The sequence below is a fragment of the Penaeus monodon genome, chromosome 8 (genome assembly GCF_015228065.2).
Source record: "Penaeus monodon isolate SGIC_2016 chromosome 8, NSTDA_Pmon_1, whole genome shotgun sequence".
Classification (NCBI taxonomy): Eukaryota; Metazoa; Arthropoda; class Malacostraca; order Decapoda; family Penaeidae; genus Penaeus; species Penaeus monodon.
In genome coordinates, this window is record NC_051393.1 from 20,782,172 (window position 1) to 20,809,500 (window position 27,329).

Genomic DNA, 27,329 nt, shown 5'->3' on the forward strand with positions numbered 1-27,329 from the left:
CTCGAGGCTGCATCCCTGGAGTCGACGTCATGATTGACAATGCTGGCTTGCCCCACCGTTCTGCCGGTCATTCGCTGATGGTGTCCTGAGCTAAGTTACGGGTGCCCGGTACATGACAAGTACATGAATGAACAATGGTACATGGGGGGCTGGGTCAGTCAGTTGTTGACACTTGTTGACATATTGCTTACCTAGGGGTATCTTGTATTGTTACCGTGTAGAGGGGCCATTTCTGGTGACGTGTGTATTTGACCTCAGTCTTTCCCTTATGTGATGGTAGGATATGATGTAACACCTCAAGAACAGTAATCCTGTGATTGCCATGCCAGCTCTGGTTACATATACTGGGCAGTAATATATAGTATGCAAGTCAGAGGAAGGAAAATTAAGGGAAAGGTCTTGAATCCTAGTAACTTGTGACGTACTAATATTGGAGATGGTGATATTGAAAACCGGTAAATCCAATATGGGGCTAATGTTAGGGCTATGAATGGATATATGTGTAACAAACGATTGCGACGCCGGAATGAACAACGTCGTTGAAATATCGCAGGAAGTGGAGAGAACACGGGTTCCAGTAAGTACAATGTCTGGCATAAGGTCATTGCCCTGGACTGTAGCTGTTGAAGATTTGAAGAAATAAAATACAGAAATGTTGGAAGATAGAAGGAATGGGCGTGATGATGACCTGATACTATCGAAAGTGCACTGATTAACTTTGTCATGACTGGTAACGATTGCAACTGAGCAGTCATCTCTGTAAAATGGCAATGGACGCCAATTGCATACAAACATACGAGGTAATACCTGGGTGCGGGCGTTCATGAAATTAGGTGGGGGATGGTGATTAAGTGTTGTACCTGCAGGATGTAAAACATGTTATTTTTGTGAGGGAAAGGATGAATATAGTAAGCGGTGAAGGAAGTACAAGGCATCAGGAATTAAGATAGGCCGGAAATTGTGAGGAAGGACTTCAGGGCAGAATAGAAGGGAACACAGTCTGTACGGGTGAAGAGAGGATTAAGGTTATTGGAGGCGGCTTGCTGGAGGATGGGGGTCTGTCTTGAGGAGTTATGAAACTGGGGGAAATGATCCCCATCCAGGCCTCAATGAGGTCATTAACGAATGTGTTTATATATTGTGTAATAGTGTTCAGTGTTACCTGATGGAAAACAACAAAAAACTCAAGCTCTGTGAAGTAGATACCATTGTTGATCTTAGTCTTATGAACGTAGGTAGTGAATGTTATCAGATATAGCTTTGTGTGAATAGAGGGGTATCAAATCCTTTGCTTATCGTAGACAAGGTCGACTGATAGTCAGAAAATTTAGAAGTTAGTGTGTCGTCAAAGACACTGAAAAGCAAATATGCAACCTTCCCTACAAGCTTTATTAATCCACAGTGTAATCGACGTTTATGGACGACGAATTATAAGGTAAACACTGGAATTGATAGTTCTGTCAAGAAGGAAGAATTGCTTGTGTGATGAATTATCTTGCTGTTTTTCCAGAGCCTAAATTTCTCACTAAGGTGGTGGATGGCTAGGTTAGATATCAGTAAAGGGGAGAAGGGAGACCGTAACTTCAACATTACTATCCATCAGGAACACTACCTAAATTCTCGACCAATGCGTCATGTAACCTGTCTGGAAGACCAAACGAGTTGGCGGGCAAGGGCGAGACCAGTGCCAGGAGCAACAGAATGGGCATCTGAAACAAGACACGTTAGCAAACAAGCACGTAACAGAAGCTGAAATCTGAGGTGACGTCAGGTGTAAAATATGTGCGGGCTAATTTGTCTATCGAAATGGTACCAAGCAACAGAACTAGACTTTATACATTTACAGTGTACTTTGTTGTTCTTGACTTGTAATACACTATGGACCATCAAAGTAAGGAGCGAGTTTTGGAAGCTTAGTCACCAGTGTGTATTTCCCGAATTATCAGAGCGCTAACACCTATTGTCTTTGCACATGCAATTTTATGTTGGTATGAGAGTATCTGATCCCTAAATTTTGAGATACTCCTTTGCCTTCTGGAATGCGATCTTGTTTCTATTTGATATATTCTATGTAACAGTCAGATAATTAAGGTGTATGTCTGGTCTGAAAAAGGTCATATGGCAATCTCTTTTCTTTGCTGTACAGGAGAAAGTGTGGGGTGTCCCCAAGGGATGAATGAACACTATGATAGCAGACTGAAAGCTATAGAGGGGAGTCTCCCAGTTATCGGATGTTGTCTACAAGTGATCACATGAATGCTAGAATGGATCCTTTAAGGCATTCAGTGATTCCATTGCTCTGAGGTATAAAATGTGAAATATTCACTCGGGTAATGTTCATTCTCTTCCATAACTTATCCATGACCTCATTCTGGAATTCTGTCCTGTTGTCACAGGAGAAATACACAGGTGTAGTGTACCTTGGAATGAAGCCATGGAAGGCCTTTGCAATGACCTTCGCAGTTTTATTTGGGACGGGAACCAGCTCACAGTATCTGGCAAAGTTGTCCATGAATACGAGAATGTTTATCCCCACTAGGAGTGGTTACAAAACCTGAGGATTCACCTTTAGCTTTTCTATTATGTACCTATAAATGGGGTACTTGCACTGTGGGAAACTCAGAGGGAAGGTTAAGAGGATGGTTAGCTGTGTTAGCTAACATCGGCATGACGATGGGGACTTTTTGCGAAGCTAGAAGGAAAAGGGTATACTTACTGGCCATTAAATCCACAGAAAGTGGCAAGGGTACATATGGGAGAGGGCAACAGCGACGACATTTTGCCAGCCAGGTATGTAAACAATAATTACATCATATTCTGCTAAGAGTTCAGTTCTATGGCATGTGCACATCTTCCATTTGGGTTCCTACCATGAAGGGGGGTGGTGAGAGCAGAGTAGTTGGTGTGCACACCAGTTTTATAGCCGAGTAGCAACTCCCGGAAGTGATGGAGTGCCCAGGTAATTGCTAACCCTCCCCCCCAATCTCTTGCCCGTTGTTGTCGTGGGGGTCCTTAGGAGGCAGAGACTGGGACCCAATGATGGGGAACTCCCCAACCTTGGGACTCAGCCCTCGACACAACTAATTTTGCTTTTTTTTTTTTTTTTTTTTTTTTTCCCGTTTCTGTCCCTTCACCAAACCCTTCTGCTATCCACCTCCTAAGGTGTGAGAGTCGTGCTGAAAGGATGAGAGGCTGACTTTGTGCCAGTCCTGAACGGACTGAGGGAGCCATGGGCACGGTATTCCCCTGATTTAGTTACCTAGCCCTTACCCCTCAAGGGGACCCTGAGGGGTGGACTGTTCTTATCCCCAACATAATCCAGGCTTACCATGGCCAGTAATGAAAACATATCCCCACTATTAGGGGCAATGAGGCTTGCCCCTTTATTAAATAGCCCCAACAATGTAAACCCACCCGATTCCCTGACCCCAGGCTCTCCTTTGACCACGGCTCCGAACACTGCAATAACTACCCCCAACAATCAACCCTCAAGGAACATTTCCACTCTCCCAGCATGCTCAACTTCAACACCTCTACCCCCACAACCTCCAACATCAACCACCCCATCCTCCCTTATTAATACCTTACAGCCTTATTTCCCACCTCCATAACACTACCTCCCTCAACACTACTCCATCTTCGTCACACCCCCGTCCTTCTACTACCCCTATCTCTACAACAATCTTGAATACTCTTTAGTGCAGCCAAATGGGACCGATTTTTCGTGATCCCTCCCACAGCTCCCTACTCTGACAACACCCTTCTCTTCCAACAATGTCTCCAAAAACAAGTAGGTAAAGTCTCTTTCCATAGCCGACCCGACCGCTCCCGTCTTGTCACAGTAACAACCGAAAACCAAGCTATAGCATTAACAAAACTAACAGACCTATATGGTAACCCCATCCTTGCAGAACCCCATCCAACCCTCAATCTCCCCAGCAAATTGCCCAATCTATGACAAAGATTGGTCTGATTGTGGAGAACTACTACTTGCCTGTCTCACAGACTATGATGTAACATCAGTACAATGCTACTCCATTCCCCCCAGAGGTCATCGAAAGAAACCCACTAACATAGCCAAAATTACCTTCCGTAGACATGACCTTCCCTTTAACGATATACATAGGAGGAGAATCCCTCCCTGTTCGTCCATACCAACCTCCTCCACGTCAATGCCAAAATTGTTGGCGTCTAGGACACCCAGCCAAACATTGCCGTTCCACAGCCAGATCCCCACTATGTGCCCAACCTGGCCATACCCAAACTAACTGCTCTGCACAATCACGCACATGTGCCAACTGTGGCAGCCCCCATAATGTATTTTATAGGGGCTGTCCCACCTACAAATTTGAGTCTGAGGTAGCAACTCTCAGATTCAAACTTGGACTCACACTACGTGAAGCCAGACAGGAAGCACGTCGACGTGGTTTCTCCTTTACTCCTTACTCCAGTAATACTGCTCATTCTACCAATTCTCCTAAACCCACCCCACCTACATCTAACTCCCCCTCTTCTACCTCCTACCTTCTCCAGTCAAACTCTTTTGCCATCCTAAACCCAGACACTCCAATCTCTACTACAGATACTCCAATCATCACCACAACCCCAACTCCTTCCCCTCTCCCTCCTCACACTACCCGTAACAGACAGAACAAACGTTCCACCCCGTCTTCCCCTACCACACAATCACCTCCACCTTCCTTTGCCCCTACGCTTGAGAAATCCTTTATCCCCCAAAACTCCCCAACCAACTCCTCAGAAGAAACTATTGAAAATATTCAAGATTACTTAATGAAAACCGACACTCAACCTCCAAATCTTACAACTCCTGCTCCTTCCACACTCCAAGTAACTGCTGATATCCATCCTCCTCCTAACAATATCCCCCCTACATCCTATCCTCCTAACCCCTCCCAACACAGCCCATCCCCCCCGAACCCAACCCCGCCCACATTAACCCTCCCACCATCCCCTCTATCCCTTCCACTCCCTCCTGGATACACACTTGAATCCCTTATGTCACAAGTATCCCCTTCCACAGACCCTCCATATCCTAATACCCCTCCTAGTAGAACACCAACTCCCACACACCTCCCATCTCAGACCTCTCAGTCCTTATCCCACCCTCTAGCTGCTTCCCCCTCAATCTCCAACACGTACTACAATCTATATCAGTAAAGTATAACTATCCTTCATTGGAATATTCGCGGTTTCCGCTACCACAGACCTGACCTTCGTCATATCCTTTCCTCTTATAACCCATCTATTGTATATATACCTTCAAGAGAAATTTCTTACACATCCTCCAATACCAATCCCCAATTATCATTTTGTCTCTTCCCCACATTCCCTTTCTCTTGCATACTTACCTCTGCTTTCCCCCACCTATCCTCCCTTCACCGACCTCCCAACTTATCAGACATCCTTACAGAATCCCACACTTTCTGCTTCAACAACCTATTCTCTTTCCTCAAACGCATACATATCCTTCATCTAATCTAACTCCTTACCACACCCGACTCTAACCCTTTCACTCACCAATTCCTTTGCCCGGCGTAGACAACTAATCACTAACTCAACCACCCTTCCCTAACATTAACTTTAGTGCTACATGACCTTAGATGTCTAGCACATTTATCTTGCTTTTAACCATTAACCATTAACCTCTAGCTTTTCTATTATGTACCTATAAACGGGGTACTTGCACTGTGGGAAACTCAGAGGGAAGGTTAAGAGGCTGGTTAGCTGGGCTAGCTGCATTAGCTAACATTGGCATGACGACGGGGACTTTTTGCGAAGCTAGGAGGAAAAAGAGTATACTTACTGGCCATTGAATCCACAGAAAGTGGCAAGGGTGCATGGGAGAGGGCAACAGCGACGACATTTTGCCAGCCAGGTATGTAAACAACAATTACATTGTATTCTGCTAAGAGTTCAGTTCTATGGCATGTGCCCATCTTCCATTTGGGTTCCTACCATGAAGGGGGGTGGTGAGAGCAGAGTAGTTGGTGTGCACACCAGTTTTATAGCCGAGTAGCAACTCCTGGAAGTGATGGAGTGCCCAGGTAATTGCTAAGGGTTCGTAGTATGATAAGGCTGTTCTGCCAGTTTCCGGGACCTGCTTGCACAGGCAATGCGGCAAAGCTTACAATCTACTATTTGGTGAAGCATAGCACCTAACCCCACATTGCATGCCTTTGTCATGAGCACAAAAGTTAATTGAAATTAGGAAAGGCCAGACCAGTAGTGTTAGCTAATAATGCCTTCAGTGCAGAAAAGAATCCTTGGTATCTGTGGTTCAATCTAACTGTAAATGTCATAAGGGGTTCTGCAATAAAACCATAAGCCTTAATAAAGTCTACAAAAAAACAAAGATGGAGAAAGTACTTGGAGTGTGTCTGATTTTGCGTTTAGGGCGAACTAATCAGGGTCTTGTTCTTTTTAATTAGGCAATATACAATCGGATTTTAAGATATGGCTAAAAAAATCGAGCTTTGACTGAAAGAATGACAATTCCTGGGGTTTATGGTGGCCTTACATTTGCTAGATCCCTCGAATACCACTAAGTACAATGGACATCCAACTACTTGAAGGTGAATTCATAACCCAAATGGTTTACATAATTCAGTGTCATGCAAGTAGAAAATGCGACAAGTGGCTGGCTTTCCCATTCTATGGACTTTATAAGAAACCCTTACCAAGTCAAGAGTGGAGAAACTCGATTCCGGAAAAACTGATGTAATCCACCACAGGCCTGATGTGACCCTCCATTTATCTGGAGTAAAATTCTCCTTACACATATCAAAGTTTAAAAACTTTCTTTTTCCCGGGTCATGTTACCCATAAAGCCACAGATGGAAGTGTGGGAAAGATGCAATCTAACAAAATAACTTTATCCAAGAAAAAAAATACATTACGATTATTCAATGTACAGGGAGGAGGAGGAGGTTGACTTTCATCTTTAGGTATGCATGATGATGTGGATGTATGGTGTCTGAGGTTGTTTTTTCAGTTGCCAACTCCGTGAAGTGTAGAACTCGTAAGTGGCCTGTATCAGTGTTTGTTTATCCTATACCTAAAAAAGATGGTCGTTTGTTATTTTAGGATGTAGGTTTTTCTGGCCTGCTCAGGCCAGTTGTCTTGCCGCAGTATAGTGATATGGGTAAGATGGTTGGGGAGGGGGGGTTGGCATTTGAGGCAATATGATTGTGCTGGTGCAATTAAAACATTGCTCTGGCTTGGTACCCATTAGATCACCACAGGTGTGGGGGTGTAGGGAAGAGGTGCATTGTTAGTCTGGGTGCAGTATGGTGTCGGTGCAAGGGAGGTTATGGGTGGTGGTTGTAGTGCTGATCCATTGGTCATTGTAATTTGCAGTTTTTGTCCTGTTTGTTGAGTTGGTAGTGGTCAAGTGGGGCGGTTGTGTGTTCAGTGTTTTGTTGATTGTTTTAGGCATAGTATTTAATAATTACCAATTTGCAGGATCTCTAGACTTTTTCCCTAACCGCTAGTGAGAGGGATGAGGCTGGGATTCCTTTGGTTAGATAGGTTATCCAAGCCATGTCATTTTTGTCTTCATATTCTTAATGGGACAAAGCTCATTTGATGACTACTGACTTCACCCATTTCCAGATCATGATTTGGAGTTGATTACAATAAGCATCATCGCTATGAAGGAAGCGAATTGCAGATAATGACTTGGGTGGCTGGAAGAATGCTCAGAAAACAGATTGAAATATCCCATTGCACAGGACCAGGGGTGCAGTTTTGAATGTGTCGAGTGTGTTCCTTATGTTGGAGTAGTTGTGTAAATGACACTCGGCACTCGAAACACAATGTTCGTTAAATTTTGGGTTGTCCCTTACACTAGCATCAAAGTTCCATCGAATTTTGTCAGCACTTTGAAGGTTTGGTGAGTGACAACGAGCCATATTGAGGTTTGCGTGGGAAGATGGTCAGAGATGTGGTTAATAGGCAGTCAGCAGAAGAGGGGATTTCGACAGCTTTATAGGTGTAAGGATTTCACATAAATGGTTTGAAACAAAAGTCCATGACAGATTAATCTTTGTTCTTAAGCAACGGAAATATGTCAGAAATTTTGCTGAACTGCATTCAAATCCCTCACCACCATTTCATGGGAACCCCAGTTATTCCTTACATACAGTGGGTAATTTAGAAGCAAAAATGAAATGCGGCATTTCACACCAAGAATATCCATTCTAAAAATAGAATAAAACTTATTTGTTTTTATCTGAGGGATTTATCATTTTATTCTCATCAAACATGACTTCAGCAACAGAGATATCTATCACTGGCTGTCTTCCGCAAAGTGACTGCTGCAGCTCAAGGTTGTGTATGGTATTGTCACAATGCAAACTGCCAGGATTTTGGTCAGCTTGAGTTGCTAGCTTCACTCGGGTCAGGTCATGCCTGCCGTCTATGGTCTGGAGCGGAACTGACTCTCCTAGCCTCACTCAGGTCGCCCAAGTTGACGATGATTGCTGCTAACATGGGTAATGTGGGAACATGTTATTCTCAGAGATCCATTGCCAAGGTGTCCATAAAGAATTCAGCATATCTTCTATGCAGTTTTGATACTGCCATTCCATACTACGCAAGGCATTCCTCCATGCCATAGAAGGTGAGAGGCCATGCTGAAGCAGGGGTAAGAGAGACTGTCCGGTACCTTCTCGATTATTACCAGATTAGCGAAAACTTGACCACAATAGTCGCAACTATCGACTGTGCGGGTAAACCCTCGCGATTGCGAGAGCTTCATGGTCCTCAAGACTGTATCCATGAGGCCAGTTTGACAGGGCTGGCCCTTTTGGCAGTCATGTTCTAGCCGAAAATGGGTTTCTTGACCGAAGTCAAGGAGTGCCTGGCATATGACAAGTGCCTGAATGAATAGTGGTGCATGGGGGGGGACTAGGGTAGGGAGGGAAAGGGTAACATATGGATGCTGTAAATAAGCCAAATGCAGGGGAAAAAATGTAGAAGATGTAAACTATTGAATTTTAACGGGTGGCAACACTAGTTGCTACATTGCTGGCAATAACTAATACTGTTTACACCTAGGGGTGCCATCTTTTTTATTCTCTACATGGCAGTAAGATATTACATAACACATTACAAACTGTAATCCCATTATTGCCATTCCTGCATTAGTTATGCATATTGCATATGTAATAATATGGAAATTAAATGGGGGAATGCTGTTGGAAGTCATGAAGTTTAGTCACACATGAAGTGCTGATATCAGGAATGGTGACATTCAAAATCAGCAACAGGGACATGAACGAATATATCTGGCCTAGGCTCATCCCACTTGACTGGCGGTACAGGGTTGGAAGTAGTAAAGGACAGAAATGTCAAACGATAGAGGGAATGAACATGACCTGATATTATCAAATAAGCACTGATTGATGATGTGACTTGTGGTGATGGCAAATGAGCAATCGTCCCTAAAAAGTGGCAATGGATGTGAATTGCAGACAAACATTCAAAGTAATGCCTGAGGGGATGTGTTCCTGAAATTAACTGGGGTGTGGTAATAGTGAGTTCTTGCCCTCAAGTGGTGTATTGTCTAGTAATCTATGCATTGGGATGTACGCCTCCCTGAGGTGTAATAAGTTAAAACACTTTAGTAAGAGTACTCTCAACGCCCCTGAAGAGAACCTGAGCTGATCAATCCAGTAGATTCATTTGAATCCATATTAAGTTTTCCCTAAATACCAATGAATGAACATGACCTTTTTTTCTATTTTTAATATCAAAGGTAGATTGGATATCTAAAATAATGCTGACTGCTGTGTCCTGGGAGAAATCAATAGAGTCTGGAGGTAACATTTATGTAATACATAAGTTTGTTCAGATTTCTTCTCTTGGGTACTTTGCACAGACAAGAGGTCAAGGAAATGGGTCTGCTTGGATATAGGGATTGGATAGGAACTTTTAGTCCAGGAGCTCGGGAGGATCCCTTGTGATAGGTTTAGTCTAAGAGTAGGTTGCCTGGTACCTGGGCAGTTAAGTAGAGAATGGTGTAAGTAATGACATTCTAGCCAAGGGCAGTTGCCTGATCTTTTAATTCCAAATCGATTATTTTGTCAAAGTCAGAGGGGTCAATAGTAGTTAAATTAAAATTTTATTTATTTTGGACTTTTCGAGATCTTTTATTTTTGTGGAAGTGAGTTCAACTGAGAATTCCCAGCCCATTGTTCTAGCAGCATATTAGCTTGTTCTTATGGTCTGAAACTATGGTGTCGAGACCTTTACCTGTCAGTCTATTAATTTTCCAAGAGTTTTACTATAGATAATTTGCAAGAATTGTTCCCAGTGTTTACTTGGGTTTACTAAATTGTACAAGTTTATCCGATGTCAAATAGCAGGCTCCTAAACTTGTGTCCCTTGGTCAGAATAGGTTCTTTAATCCACCTCTGTGGATGTGAGGCTGGGTGCTCTTTTTCTCTTCGATTTTTCGTAAACAGACCTGTGTGTTATATAGTAGTCAGTGACCACTTTTATCAAATCCTGAGAGATTTTCAACTTATTTCATAGGTGTGATACCAGTCATAGACATGTACATTGTGATGCTCCAGGCCTAGTGGGATAATTATTCTCAGCCTAGGTTATTAAGGGGATAAGTTGCTGTTTACAGTATAGTCACTGACGCACTCTCGCATGCATAACTTGCCTTGCTTATGAAAATTGGGTAGCGAACTAGCCAGAAATTTAGAGTATGCACCATATATATTATACAGTGAAAAATACCAAGAGGCAGCTAAATTTTTAAATGATGAAATTGAACATCAGTGTTCTGATTTAACTAATTTATTTAGCACTGTTATCTTCATATGTCAGCAACCATGGCTGTATTCACAGAAGAATATCCCTTAATTGAAGGTGCTATTTTCATCTTGGCAGCAGCAGCAAAAGGTTCTTGCACACAAATCTCATCAGTATTGTTTATGCATATAGAACTTAAGTCATTTAACCCAGGCTTAATACTACACACATTCCATGATATAAATTTGATGGTGCATTTATCATATTTGAAGTGTTTTATTAGGCAATCTCTACTTCATGTTGTTATATCCTCTAATATTATAGATTTTAGTCACAAACTTCATAATTATAGATTTCATTACAGATGGTAGTCCTAAACTTTTAACCATTTCAAAGATTTGATCTTGGCTTTCTTCCATTTCTTAGTACATTCCTTTTGTTCGTCACTACTGTCAGGGCTGACATGCCCACTCTCGTGGGTGTCCTGACATCGATTCTCCTCTTTTAGCACTAATCTTAACATTAGTATTTTGATAATGACAATTTTTATTTCGATGTCCTGTCTCAGCATCCTTATTTCACTAATTTTAGTTTTGTTTCAGAGCTTACGTTTCCTTTAAAATTTCAAGCACATTTACATAGCTTTGATCAGCTGGTGTGACGTCCCTTCTGCACATGGTTGTGTGGGGGACTCCCCTGCCAGGCCTGTGGTCATCTGAGGGGGAGAGATGAAAGGGGGGTGTCATCCCCAATTCAGAGAATACTGAAGCTGTGAGGCCCGATGCCCTCTGAGGATCAGCATCATCTTGTATTGTGTAGTTCGATGGCCTCTGTCTCCCGACTCCCCAGCAGCCATGGGAAATCTCTGTGGCTGTTGACGTTCCACAGGGTTGGGAACACAACACACAGCCTGGAATAGTGTTGATTGTAGCACAGACGGCTAGTCCTATCCTGGCTTGGCTTGGCTTGGTGTGGCTGTCATTTTAGATGCTAAGATTTTCCAACAGTTATACTTGTATGACAAACATACCCTCGCTCCTTCCCTATGCATCTGCTATTCATTCGCATAATACGACCCAAACACCAACAGAAGTCATGCTTAACAAGTTAAGAGGTAGAGGATTGAAAAAAGTGTGTATGATATTCTTCCTGAACCTTATAAATTTCCCCTAAATGCAATTTAGGAAATTATGATGCTGATTGTTAGGAAGATTAGGAACAATGGCATAATCACTGCAGGATGAGCAGCGATGTCTGTGACAGAGAATTTGATTACTGATTGAAATGTAACAGTGTCCTCTGCAAAAGGCTGATGTCTGGTCTTTCACCTCCTTGAATGAACAGTGGTGATAACCCCATTTATAACAAGAACACAAACATAAGATGAAGCTTGAAGAAATGAAGGCAATGGTGTTTAAGAAGTTGGGGAAAGAGAAAGATAGAGCATGTCCTGCAGTTCCCTCAAAATGTGTGGTACATCAACCATGTAATACGAGTTGTTTGTTTTATGTATGGAAAAGGTGTATGCTGTAAGCCCTAAAGTTAGATCACACGGGAATAATACCCGACAGCTGGGAGACAGTGAGGAGACCTCGGGCTAGTGTAAAACCGTGTGCATTGCTTAATAGAGAAGAGTTTTTACAGAGAAGGAAGATGCATTACACACATTACGGTACACAAATAACTCGTTTGTGCACTGCACAAATGAGTTATTGTCCATATGATTTTGTTGACCATATTCTGATAAAAGAAAAGTTTTTGCTAAAGTAGTAATATTAGAAATATTTACTATCCCTACAAGATCACCGAGTTTACTTATAACATTGCTGAAAGCAGAAGCTGATTCCTGAACATTGTATGGAAGTGTTAACAGCATGAGCAGAGAAGTCGAAACTGTGAGCTACAGATAAGCTTTCCTTATACTGTGCGCTTTCTTGACTACACATTCGAGATTTTGCCGATAATGAAGAGACCAAATGAAATACAACTCCACATCACGGATATCGAGGATAAGACCTGATTGAATAGGCTAATGTATCAAGACCCCCCCAATCCCTTGCCCGTTGTTGTCGTGGGGGGGCTTAGGAGGCGGAGACTGGGACCCAATGATGGGGAACTCCCCAACCTTGGGACTCAGCCCTCGGCTCAACTAATTTTGCATGGTCTTTATTTTCCTTCCCACCTTTCGTTTCTGTCCCTTCACCAAACCCTTCTCCTATCCACCTCCTAAGGTGTGAGAGCCGTGCTGAAAGGATGAAAGGCTGACTTTGTGCCAGTCCTGAACGGCCTGAGGGAGCCATGGGCACGGTATTCCCCTGATTTAGTTATCTAGCCCTTACCCCTCAAGGGGACCCTGAGGGGTGGACTGTTTTTATCCCCAACATAATCCAGGCTTACCATGGCCAATAATGAAAACTTATCTCCACTATTAGGGGCAATGAGGCTTGCCCCTTTATCAAATAGCCCCAAAGATGTAAACTCATCCGATTCCCTGACCCCAGGCTCTCCTTTGACCACGGCTCCGAACACTGCAACAACTACCCCCTCATCAATGCCTACTAGTACAGTAGCCAACAACCAATCCTTAAGGAACATTTCCACTCTCCCAGCATGCTCAACTTCATCACCTCTACCCCCACAACCTCCAACATCAACCACCCCATCCTCCCTTATTAATACCTTACAGCCTTATTGCCCACCTCCCCATAACACTACCTCCTTCAACACTACTCCATCGTCACGCACCCGCCCTTCGACTACCCCTATCACTACAACAATATTGAATACCCTCTTCAGCGCAGCCAAATGGGACCGATTTTTCGTGATCCCTCCCACAGCTCCCTACTCTGACAACACCCTTCTCTTCCAACAATGTCTCCAAAACAAGTAGGTAAAGTCTCTTTCCGTAGCCGACCCCGACCGCTCCCGTCTTGTCACAGTAACATCCGAAAACCAAGCTATAGCATTAACAAAACTAACAGACATGGTAACCCCATCCTTGCAGAACCCCATCCAACCCTCAATACTTGAACCGGAACAGTTTCAATCTCCCCAGCAAATTGCCCAATCTATGACAAAGATTGGTCGGATTGTGGAGAAGACCTACTTGCCTGTCTCACAGACTATGATGCAACGTCAGTACAATGCTACTCCATTCCCCCCAGAGGTAATCGAAAGAACCCACTTACATAGCCTAAATTACCTTCCGTAGACATGACCTTCCCTTTAACGTCTATATAGGAGGAGAATCCCTCCCTGTTCGTCCATACCAACCTCCTCCACGTCAGTGCCAAAATTGTTGGCGTCTAGGACACCCAGCCAAACATTGCCGTTCCACAGCCAGATGCCCACTATGTGCCCAACCTGGCCATACCCGATCTAACTGCCCTGCCACAATCACGCACATGTGCCAACTGTGGCGGGCCCCCATAATGTATTTTATAGGGGCTGTCCCACCTACAAATTTGAGTCTGAGGTAGCAACTCTCAGATTCAAACTTGGACTCACACTACGTGAAGCCAGACAAGAAGCACGTCGACGTGGTTTCTCTCTTACTCCTTACTCCAGTAATACTGCTCATTCTACCAATTCTCCTAAACCCACCCCCCCTACATCTACCCCCCTCTTCTACCTCCTACCTTCCCCAGTCAACTCTTTGCCATCCTAAATCCAGACACTCCAATCTCTACTACAGATATTTCAATCACCACCACAACCCCAACACCTTCCCCTCTCCCTCCTCGCACTACCCGTAACAGACAGAACAAACGTTCCACCCCCTCTTCCCCTACCACACAATCACCTCCACCTTCCTTTACTCCTTTGCTTGAGACACCAGTCCTCTCTTCCCCCCCCTCACAAGAAATCCTATATCCCCCAAAACTCCCAAACCAACTCCTTAGAAGAAACCATTGAAAATATTCAAGATTACCTAATGAAAACTGACACAACCTCCAAATCTTACAACTCCTGCTCCTTCCACACTCCAAGTAACAGCTGATATCCATCCTCCTCCTAACGATATCCCCCCTACACCCAATCCTCCTACCCCCTCCCAACACAGCCCATCCCCCCCCGACCCCAACCCCAACCCCAACCCCTACCCAACCCCGCCCACATTATCCCTCCCCCCATCCCCCTCTATCCTTCCACTCCCTCCTGGATACACACGTGAATCCCTTATGTCACAAGTATCCCCTTCCTCAGACCCTCCATCTCCTAATACCCCTCCTAGTAGAACACCAACTCCCACACCTCTCCCATCTCAGACCTCTCAGTCCTTTTCCCACCCTATAGCTGCTTCCCCCCTCAAAATCAGTAAAGTATAACTATCCTTCATTGGAATATTCGCGGTTTCCGCTCCCACAGACCTGACCTTCGTCATATCCTTTCCTCTTATAATCCATCTATTGTATGCCTTCAAGAGACCTTTCTAACACATCCTCCAATACCAATCCCCAATTATCATTTTGTCTCATCCCCACATTCCCTTTATGTCTCTCATCAATACTTATCAATCAGAAACACCTTATTTTACACCTCCCTTTCAAACCAATGTCCCTTGCACAGTTATCCGTATCTTCCTTCATCGTTGGATCACAGTGATATCAGTCTACTTCTCCCATCCACCCCATTGACTTGTTGCTTTTGAAAATCTAATTTCCAAACTTCAACCACCTTTCCTCATAGTTGGTGACTTTAACTGCCGCCACACTCTATGGGGTGATCTATCACAAACTCCCGAGGCCGATCTCTAGAGCGCTTCCTCTCCACAGCTGACCTTACTATACTAAATTCAGATCGCCCCACACACTTTGATACACGCACGGCAATCTTTTTCATGCATTGACCTCGCTCTATGCTCCCCTTCTCTTCATTTAGATTTCCACTGGTCAGTCTTAGACCACTTTCCAGTTCTCCTTTCTCCTACTTCATACGTACCACTCCCTAACTCCCCACGCTGGTGCTTTGATAGAGCTGACTGGCATACTTTCACTTCACTCTCTGCTATTCATACCCCTCCATCCTCCTCACTTCCATTTCAGAAATGATACAGTATTTCACAAATACAGTCTTAAGTGCTGCACTTACAGCTATCCCTCGACCTCAAGACATATACCTCCAAATGTGTTCCATGGTGGAATTCTGATTGCACTAAAGCACTTCGCTTAAAACGTGCAGCCTGGAACAGTTACCGCTACAAGAGAGGTACTCCAAATCAACTATCAGCCCTTATCTCCTTTAAAAGAGCATCTGCTTATCTCCTTTAACAATCCGGAATAGTAAAACAAATAGCTGGCGAAATTATGTTTCATCAATTACATCCTCTACATCTATCTCAAATGTTTGGCGCCGAATCCATAAACTATCAGGCAACATCCCCCCATCCTGCCCCTGTCCTCCATATTCGAAATACCCTCATTTCTGAACCCCTCCAAGTCGCTAATGAACTGGGTGATTATTTCAGCCAGGTCAGTAGTGGTTTCTCACCTATCTTCACACTTCTCTTCTATTAAGACCACCAGAGAACGTACCCCCATTACCTTCACCCCCATCCTCTGATGGTCCTATAATGCCCCATTTTCTTCATCTGAATTCATTGCTGCCCTACAATCGTGCCGTAACACTCATGAAGGCCCTGACGGTATTCACTACCGTATGCTCCGGCAACTCCCATCTTCCTCCTTATCCTTCCTATTAAAAATTTACAACCACATTTGGACATCAGGAAATTTCCCTTCTAATTGGCGAGAAGCTCTTATCCTTCCCTTCCTGAAACCCATAATCGGGTACCCTTCCTCAAGACTATCGCCCCATCGCACTAACTAGCTGCTTGTGCAAACTATTAGAGCGAATGGTGAACTTCCGCTTAATGTGGTATCTTGAATCTCACAATCATCTCTCTCCTTCCCAATTCGGTTTTCGCCGTGCCAGAAGCACAGCTGACCCCCTTGCTCATTTTGAGACATATATTACATCTGCATTTGCACACCATGAATCCGTACTAGCTATTTTTTTTATCTAGAAAAAGCATATGATACGACATGGCGGTACCATATCCTCCAACAATTGTCCTCTCTAGGCATACGTGGAAACATGGGTGTCTTCATAAAGTCCTTCCTCTCCCAACGCACTTTCCAGGTCAAAATCGCCTCTGCCACATCTTTCTTTCCCCAAATCGAAGGTGTCCCACAAGGCAGTGTGCTCAGTACCACTTTATTCCTTCTTGCTGTTAATGATATTGTCTCAGTTTTACCACCAGGAGCCCGGTCATCACTATATGTTGATGATTTAACCATCTATGCCTCTGGCACATCCATACCAAATCTCTACCAATTTCTTCAATCTGCAATCTCATCAGTATCTTCCTTGCCACAAACCATGGCTTCCGCTTTTCTACCTCTAAATCTTTCTCCATTCTTTTCTCTCGCTCACGTGTAGGTCCTCTCCCCCCACTCTTCTTATATGGCACTCCACTCCAATGCCGTTCCTCTGGCAAATTCCTAGGTGTCATTTTTGACTCCAAACTGTCCTGGCGAGACCATATTCTACACATTAAAGAAAAAGCTCTCCGCCGTCTTCGAATCTTAAAAACTCTCTCCCATATATCATGGGGCTCAGATCGCAAAACTCTCCTTCATCTTCATGTTACTTTGATCCTCTCCACTCTAGATATGGCATCCATAATCAACTCCTCTGCCTCAACTTCTCTCCTTGCCCATCTTGATACAATCCATCACTGTGGTCTTCGCTTAGCACTAGGCGCCTTTCGCTCCTCCCCAGCTGAGAGCCTGTACACTGAATCAGGCATACCATCTCTATCTCGACGTCGTGCCCTTCTCTCTCTCCGATGCTATGTTCGATTCCACCAATTTTCCCTCACTAAACTAAATATCCCACAACCCCTACTTCTTACCTTAGCTTCATCTCCACGATTACCTACTCCTTTCTCAACACGCATGGATACCCTCCTCTCACATTCCCCTTTCCCCCATCTCCAACCTCTCCCATTCTCTGTCCATTCCGTCCCTCCATGGCTCATACCTCACCCCCATATTTGCTCTTCTGTTTTCCCCGACCCACCAAAATCAAATATCCCTCCTACTGTCCTTCTCACACATTTCCTTGACCATGTCTCCACTCATTCCTGTAGTATTCACGTATATACTGATGGCTCCAAATCCACCTCCGGTGCTGGTTTTGCAGTAATCTTCCCAACTCGTACTTTCAAATACTCCCTTCCTCCTGAATCCAGTGTCCTTACTGCAGAATTGTATGCACTCCTTTTTGCTCTAAAACACATATACTCACTTTCCTCTTCCTCTTTTACAATTTTTACTGACTCCGTAACTCATTAACTCTCATAAAGTCAATACACACCACCAACCCCCTTGTTTGTAAGATCCAGAACTGGTTGTTCTACCTGTCCACACGCCATAAAACAATCAAATTTTGCTGGGTGCCCAGCCATGTTGGAATCCCCGGCAATGAACAGGCAGATACACTAGCACGCCACGCCTCTATGTCCACATCATACCAACCACGCTTCTCACGTATCCCAGCCACGGATTATTACCCACACTTTAAGACCTTCTTGTATAATCGATGGCAATCTTTTTGGTCAGCCTCCGCACTAATAAATTACATTCTGTAAAACTATCAATCTCCTCCTGGTCAGCTCCATTTCATCGGAACAGACGTTGGGAGACTGCTCTCGCCCGCATACGCATTGGCCACACCCGTCTAACACACTCCTATCTGATGTCAAAATCTGATCCACCCTTATGTTCCTTATGTAATGTTCCCCTTTCAATCCCACACATCCTATTATCATGCCCACGTTTGAAACAACCCGTACCTCTGCTTTCCCCCATCTATCCTCCCTTCACCGACCTCCCAACCTATCAGACATCCTTTCAGAATCCCACACTTTCTGCTTCAACAACCTATTCTCTTTCCTCAAACACATACATATCCTTCATATAATCTAACTCCTTACCACACCCGACCCTAACCCTTTCACTCACCAATTCCTTTGCCCAGCTTAGACAACTAATCACTAACTCAACCACCCTTCCCAAACATTAACTATAGTGCTACTGACCTTAGATGTCTAGCACATTTCTCTTGCTTTTAACCATTAACCATTAATGTATCAAGATAATTTCTTAGTGGAAATCTTGCTATTGATCCTTAACTGATCTCTGTGATATAGTGTGAGCTGCAAAGTGTTGTGAAGTGGCAATAGTATAAAATGGGCCTCTTCCTAGCTGCTTTGGGGTAATCCTTCCTAAGTTCCTCCACTATAGCCCAAGGTGCATTTTTCACATTGTGTGGCAGGTGATGAGAGCCTCCTCCCACAAGGATCCAGGCATTGATAATATGGTCAGCCAACTTCAGTGTGTCAGAGTGCTATCTGCATGGACCAATCAACAAGAAGCTGCATTCTGCCTTGTTTTTAACTGCTACAACTCTATAGGGTACCACAAATAATGGGCCAAGTTTAGGCTGAACAGTATCATGTACAGGATTTTTCTAAAACATCTAAGGTGCAGCACTGACACTTTCCACAAAAAAAAAAATTGCTGGTACTCAATAATTTTACCATGCGAGCTAGTCAGGAGGGCCTTGCTGTTGACAAGAAACCAAATAGACAGCATAGTTGTCCTCATACAGTGGGTGTGGCTTTATCTCCATGAGTTTGTATAGCAACCCCTTGTCTTGCCCCATGAGAAGAGTGTGGCTATTGGCAAGAAAGAGTAGAAGGTAAAGTTGATGGGCAAATGGAAACTGGGGGTGAAGAGCGTCCCAATCATCCTTGCTGTCGTCCACCAGTTCATGCAGAATGGTGAGGACAGATCTCTTTCACCGTCCTATAATGCTATTAGCTGCTGGGTGGAACGGCAAAACATTCACCTGTGCAAAACTGGGTAACACCTAATTTGCAAACCATTTTCTGAGGTTCATTATTTTGGACAGCCAACAAATTTTGTGATGCGCGTAGTAGTATTCGAGGGAACTGCCACGAAATCAGTAGTGAGAAAAATTGTTCATGAGCATGAGGACCATGTGGTGAACCCAGATAGTCACATGCTTCCCTACCCTCATTACTAACCATGAGAAATAAAATTGGTTGCAGGTCAACTGCCCTGCCTTATAGATACCACAGTGCACTGTTTTATAAGATTCATGAGCAGACTAAAACACATGCAACTTTCTGGTACCACCGGGACTTGCCAGACAATCCTTCTGTGACTCTTAATTCACTTTGGATGAATTCTCCAAGTTAATACTCTTGTTGGGCAGTATACACCTCATCTTTTATTCAGCTTTTCCAAGAGAGGAACCTGTGAAGCACTTTAAAATGGCTGATGAAGGCAGACTAAGTGAAGGGGGAAGTCTGCAGCCTCATCCCACCTCTGAGGTTGCAACCTGTAACAATTGAAGCATGTGACAATTTCAGCAGTTGTGAACAGAATGTGTTCCATATGAGCCATTTCCATGTACCGTATGATGATATCTCGGAATTATAAGAGCCCATACAATTGCTAACATTTCCCTATTGGTGATTGTAATTTCTGTTTGCACTAGTGAGATCCTTACTAGCAAAACCAATTAGACAAATTCCCTCGTGCTCCTAGCCCAACATTCTTCTCGACCCCAACCCCAAGGGATCCTCCCATAATCCCTGATGAACAACCTATACAAACGTGCTAACCCCAGGAGTAACTTTACCTGTGTCGCAATCGTGGTTCATGGTCCTTGATCAAAGGTGAACAAACCAAAATGTCAAAATGGACTAGCACCTGATAATTAAGTAAACCTGTAAGACAAGGGCCTTAAGATGACTAAACGTCAGAGGAGAGATCATAAGACCCATAGACGATGCAAGGAACTCGACCCAGATGTATCGAATGCATTATATGGTCGGCTGTCCTCTACAAGGAGGACCTGAAGGAAATCTTATGCTTGAGTCGATATTTTACTCTACCTACCAATGTCTTGCAAGAGATAGTAAAGATTAGGAATGGGAAAAGGCAACAGAAGGGTCACCTAGTTCTGATGCCAAAAATCTCAGGATGAAACCCATGATGTTAGGCTTCGGAAATAGCAGCATCAGCACTGACCAAGGACTAGTCGACAGTTGAATTACCCATGCTGCAGCATACCTGCACTTCTTTTTCCAGAATCTGATGCCTGTTGTGCGGGATCCTGTATGCCGGAATATACACAGGCTTAACTGCAGGTTCTAGAGTGATAGTGTCCAACCACATGCATTCTGAATAAGGTACGGCTTTTCGTGGGCAAAATGTCGGATTTGATTTAACAATTTACAAAATCTCCTTAACCTTGCCAAATGCAAATGGTCCTTGCATAGTCTTTGCTAATGCTGAAGGCAAGAGAAGACTGTGTGGGAAGCTCAAATTCAGCTATTGAAGATCCGTGATTTTGCTATCTATTAACCTAACACCACTGTCAGTAGTCATAAGGGCAGGGTTTCATCACATGGGCTTGTGCACTCATATCCCTCAAGATAAAGAGAGGCTGTGATCAGTGTGGAAAGACTTCCTTATGACTAACTTCGCCAAGTAATCATTATCAACCCACATGATCTTGCATTCAGTACACCAGCACTAGCAATACGAGACCGAGAAGACGATGCAACTCCACCAGAACCTAATGCATTTGTCCTCCTGGTTTGAAACTTGCTATCTCTTGTGCTTTTTTATTTTTTTTTAACTACCTACTTAATGCAAGCTCCTTCCCAGTTAATTTTTATGATAAGTTTGAGTGGTTGCCTTCTGATCCAGGAACCTCGTGCTCTGTTACAATATGAACAGAGTGGCCTTGCAGAGCACCCTCAAACACTTAGGACACAGCCAAGGTTTCAGTGCTCAGCTTGTCAAGTGTGAACGTGAGTTTTATTACAGGCAGCTACCTGGGAGAAAGTGCTACATAATACTGCACCCCAGGAGGAGGCTCCAGATACGAGGGTAGGAAATGGGAGGGTTGCTTTATGCAATGATACTTGGGCACAGGCGAGGCACGCTGACTTCCTGCCTTCGTCTGCACTGGCAGTTCACTCTGGCCTTAGCATGAGTTCTACCACCCTGAACACTAGCTATAGTGGATGCTGATACAAGTTACAAGATAACCTCTATATTATCTGGCAGGTCCAGAGGAAACCTCAGTATTTTTTTCTTTATTGGGCAATAAACACAGGGTTTATAGAGATTCTTGTTTGTACAGTCATAACATGGGTGAAGTTATGGGCAGAGTGTTGGTGTGCATAGATGTCCTCTGAGCAATCTAACACCCGCAATTTTTCAGCATTTGAATTGAAAAAGAACGACATCTCTTATCGTCTAAAGACTAAGAACAGAGATGGAGAGGAAAGGCATTAAAACCTATCAGCTATAGGGAATTAGTCTCTTCCGAGAAACTCTGCCGAAAACAGCCCCAGTAAATGATGTATCTTACAAGATGGTAATGCATCTACCAGAGACTTGCCTAAAATATTTGGTACATCTTTATATTCGGATATTCAGGAAGAGCACAGTGCCAGAAAGCTGGAAAAAAAAAATCATTCCCACCCCAGGCATGGCTACTGCAATAGACCAATATCTCTAACAAGGTGCCTCTACAGATTGTTAGAGAAAATGGTAAACTTGAAACTAACTTGGTTCTTGAAGAAATACAATGTGCTGACAGAATTCCAATATGATTTTGGAGAAACGAGATCGTGTTGCACCCATGTGGGACTGGAATCTGCCTTTAAGCATCGCCTCCTGGCAGTTTTATTTGATTTCAGAAAAGCTTATGATACATGGAAAAATGCCATCCTAATGAAGCTATTTGAAATTGGCTTCACAGAGCCCTTCCCCCTTTCATTAAAAAATGGCAGACTAAAAGTTTAAGGTCCTGGTGGGTAGCAGCTTTACAGACCTGAATAATCAAGAGGATGGGAAGTGATTTCATAATTTCCATCTCGCACATTGTGAGGAACAGACTGCATAACACTCCTGCGGCTTTATCAGTTCTGATACACAGCATGCTGGACAGGTCAAGAGAGATGCTCGTCATCAACACCCAAGAATTTCAGTATTCTAGACTCCGTCCATAATGAAGCTTTACCTACAGGGGACTAGATCTTCATTTGTTCATGTATCCTGAGAGTAGAGAGAATATATGTACATGATATATTGAACAAGATTGCAGAGAGTTCCAGATTCCCGTGTCATGACACGAGGTTGACCAGCGGAAATAGGTGCTGCAGATGAACGTTGCAGGCAATCTGCATGAAAGTATCAGTACCTACCTACTCTCCCGCCATGCACGCCTGACCCCCTTCTACTCCTCAGCCAAAGTCAAACGAGTGGAGGGCAAACGAAAGAAGTGGGAGTTGTGCACTGGCAGTTGTTTAAAGGAATGTGCGCTTCTGGCCGCAGAATGGAACTAAAGTAAATAAATCCATGTGGATGAACGAACAACGGGAATAAGATTAACAATAAAATAAACGAGAGAAGTTTTGTAGATTCTGAAATGAAAAGTAGGCAGATTTGGTAAAAATATTTTTCCAGAAACTGGTAAAAAAAAAAAAAAAAAAAAAGCATGGAAATTTTAATACTAAGGGTTTACCAGGCGAAAAATTTTAATCTATCGCCTTCACCTCTGGAGTACATGTCGAAGAGGATTTTTTTTTTAGGGAAGCTTACATGTACGTGTCTGAATATATGAAATACTGATATGAAACAGCTGAAAGGGTTAATAGTATATCTCACATTTTTCTTACAATACATATGAATTTATTTTAAGTAATTAAACAATTTACATATGAATATTTCACTAGGAGTACTTTTTTCTATATAATTTTCATTTATAAACGAAGAACATTGCCTATTCCTATGCAGAAAAAAAAAATAAAAACCTCTTTTTGTAGTGCCTTTCAAGGCAGTCAAGAACAGTATTCTAGTAGCACTTTGTTGAGGATGTATCTCTTTTCAGGCAGGAATATGATGAATGTAGCACCAAATGTGTCCCTGGTCATACTGCATGTTTTACTATTGACGGCTGCCTGTCTGCCTGCTGCTTGGTCTCTACCAGAACCTCCAGACCTCGCCCACCTGGTAAATAGACAGGGAAGGGTTATGGAAAGTGTAGTGCTTGTCTATACTGTCTTTTTTGTATGTGATTAAGCCGAGAATAAAAACTAGCATGTTTTACAAAACCTTTTAATATATAATTGAGAAAAGTGCCTTAATATTGACATAAAGTTTATGCAATTTGATCCCGTTATATGGAATGCACACACACACCACACCACACCATGAGAGACCTTGAAAGCTGTCACCTACCTGGGACCAGGTGCTCAAATGCATTACGGCACTGTATCTCCTTAAGGCGCCGTGGCTTACGGCCGAGAGCTCCTACAACCCATACATAAAGCAAGGGATCCGCCATACTTATATGAATCAAGGCACTGTAGAGTAAGGCAGGGGGAGAGCAGCCTTAGCGGAACCATAAATCACATTTTTGAGACGTAGAACAATTACTACCTTACTATTTGCATTTTGCCCAAATAGAAGTTGATGGACTAATAAATAAAGTAATGAATATGACCTTCCAGTATAACAAGTTGTATTGCCAATATGCATGTATCTCACTCCAACCCAAGTAAACAAGACATTACACTATAACTAGCATAAGTACTGTCTTTGCTTCAGACGCAATGCTTTTTGTCTTTATTTTTAATACTGTTTATATACTATTAATATCAATATTTTCATTGGTGCTATCGTCGTTTCAGGAGGATGGGTGAGCATCACAAAGATTCAATGGAAGATGTACAAATATAGCTATGCCTTTAAAAGTTTTTCTAAGCATTATCGGTCTTTTGACGAGAGGTAGGATGCTAAAATTACCCTTGTAATACTAGCCATCTTCGCGATGAGACAATACTTAGTTCCTATGTTTCACGATACTCCTGCATTCCCTTAATAAGGTCAGTTTTTTATTATTATTATATATATAAGGAATCTTGCATATTTCCCCTGCTCTGATAATTCTGGAAAGACCGTTAAAAGTTCCAATATACCATGGGCTCGATACAGTGCTGATGAGCATTTATTGCTTGTGATTGGTCAAGATTGTGTAAGAGCCGCCTAAAATAGTAGCTGTGATTGGCCACTGAAGATCCGACGCTTGTACATACGAAGCTAAGACCGAGATACAGCGCCTTATCCGGGCTGTGATTTGGGCTGCCACACGACGGTTAAGGCTTCCAGCGCTCCTTAACTTTAAGGCTTTTGAATCTCCGGTCCTTTATGTGTGTGTGAACTTGTCAAGGAAGGAGCCTTGTTTAGACCCTATATATATTCACATTACAAAATATAGGAATGTATAATTTCTGTATAAAGATTGATGCTTATATTTCACTTAAGGAGTGTAAACTTTGTTTAGAACAAGGGCAGCAATAATTGAACTATACTTTCTATATCGTCAGATGGCTACGATGTATGATAGACCATTCAGATCTTTAGCAGACCTGAATGCATATACAGATAACATTCTGGATGTTGCAAATCTTCAGATTAGCAAAGCATTTTCCGTAGAAACTCGGAGATATAAACGAGGTAAATTTTTGTGCATTTGGTCAATATATTAAAAATTACACAGGTAAGAATGCATGCTTTAGTTCGGTTCATCATGTTCGTTATAAATACCTCATGCAACAAGAACACCTGGCCTGTGAGACGCACAAACCTCATTCCTAGTCTGTTAGGTATAAAATACCATCGATATTTCCAGACCTTGACGTCACTTCCATGAAGGTAAATAGAACAGACAAACTGGCGCTCAGTATGTCTAGTAAGCCTTCTCTCCTTCAAGAGGTCTCAGCATTGCAGGCTGTGGTTGCGCAAGACAAAGACTATTGGGTGTTAGGCTATCACAGGTAAAGTACACATTAGTCAGATGTTTATTCCATAGTGTGATGTACTAGAGTTTTTCCAAACATGTGCTCGCTGTTTTCTTTCTTTTTAAATATTGATTAGTATTTTCTAGTTTCATAATCTCATAAACGCTTTTCTTTTTCCACTTCTTACATAGCCATCATAACCTCACGGTGCTCGAGGTATCCAGAAATGAAAGCGCACTGCACCATTTAGTAGACTCAGAGTTAAATATTTTCGGTGGAGTGGACAAAATTACTGTAAGTCTAGACACTATCATATTCTTTGGTGCTGCTAATATATTCCTTAGTTGTTAGAGGTTTTGTGCCCCATTATGAATAAGCATTAAGTAATATTATTTAATTTTGGATATCAGTTATATAATTTATTTATTACAAGAATGTGATAATTTGTAAGCCTAATACCTTCTCCTCTTTTATTTACAATGTATCTAACCTCCTATATAAATCATGTTTATATTACTTGATCCAGAGCCACATCATAGGCGGACAGCTCTGGATCGCGGTGGCCCCCCCTTCAGCCAACTATGTAGGAATCGTGAGGGTGGACCTCGCTTCGCCGACGGCGGCCGAGTCCAGTCAGATTATCCCTGGAGAAGGCTTGGTGGGCGGCCTGTTATGTTCGAGGCGGCGGGCGAGTTGTATTTGGTCGTCGGCGCCAAGGACCCAGCCGGCGATGGTTCATTTCATGCCAGATCTCGGTATCTCTGCAAGTTTCAAGTCTAATGAAGTCATTGTAATTAATGAAATTGGTGATACAATAGTATGGTGTAAAATGTCTCATCAGGTCCCGTATTGTTTTTTACATTTTCATGTTTATGGTTTCAAGATTATATCGACTGAATGGCAATTACTTTGATCGCCAAGATGAGCTAGTCTTCAGAACCAAGGATGTGTATGATGTTACAGGCTTCAGTGAATGGGGCAATTATTATCTCGTGTTTGCCATGGCATATTCTGTGAGTACCAACAGAAGTAATGTACAAGTTTCTCTCTCGAGTTTTTTATCAAACTAACTTGCTAGAATTGATGTGCAATGCTTGAGTAGCTTCCTCTACATCTTTACTACCTTAAAATGAAAACTGTTTCTCTTCAGGAAGGTTCACAAGTGTACAAGTTCGACCCTGTGGTACAAACTGTGACCCTCCTGCAACAACTTCCGGACACTGATGTCTACAAAGTTTTGCACTACATTGAAGCACAAGAAAACAAGCATTATATTGTGACACTGAATAATGGAGGATCTCCCAAAATTTACTGGTGGACAAGTTAGTTTGAGATTTGAGTATTTTCTCAGAAAATAACTTTCTTACAGCATTCCTACTGTTCTCTGAAATAACTAGTGCAGACAGTTTATAAACAAAATTATATTTACACTAGGTGAACAGCTGCTTCTTTGGCAAGCTTTAGACTCCATTCCCTGATGCATGAAAGCAGCAGCGTGCAGGGCGTTCTTGTTCAATTCCCTCGAAACTATAGTAATGGTTTCTAATGGCGTGAGTAACAAAGTATTTGTCAGTTGGGTGGAGTTGTAGGAAAGATTACAACTACACTTTTTTCACTATTTTTCAAC

At 42.9% G+C, this 27,329-nt stretch overlaps 1 protein-coding gene across 1 annotated transcript; it reads left to right on the forward strand.

The window, feature by feature from the left end:
• Nucleotides 1-2,667: 2,667 nt before the first annotated feature.
• Nucleotides 2,668-27,024, forward strand: LOC119575902. The gene is made up of 9 exons (XM_037923439.1): nucleotides 2,668-2,790; nucleotides 5,800-5,896; nucleotides 23,791-23,912; nucleotides 25,289-25,418; nucleotides 25,594-25,738; nucleotides 25,894-25,996; nucleotides 26,229-26,457; nucleotides 26,586-26,715; nucleotides 26,853-27,024. Exons 1-8 carry the CDS (start codon nucleotides 2,668-2,670, stop codon nucleotides 26,597-26,599), a joined length of 963 nt encoding a protein of 320 aa, XP_037779367.1. The 3' UTR covers nucleotides 26,600-26,715; nucleotides 26,853-27,024.
• Nucleotides 27,025-27,329: the final 305 nt, after the last annotated feature.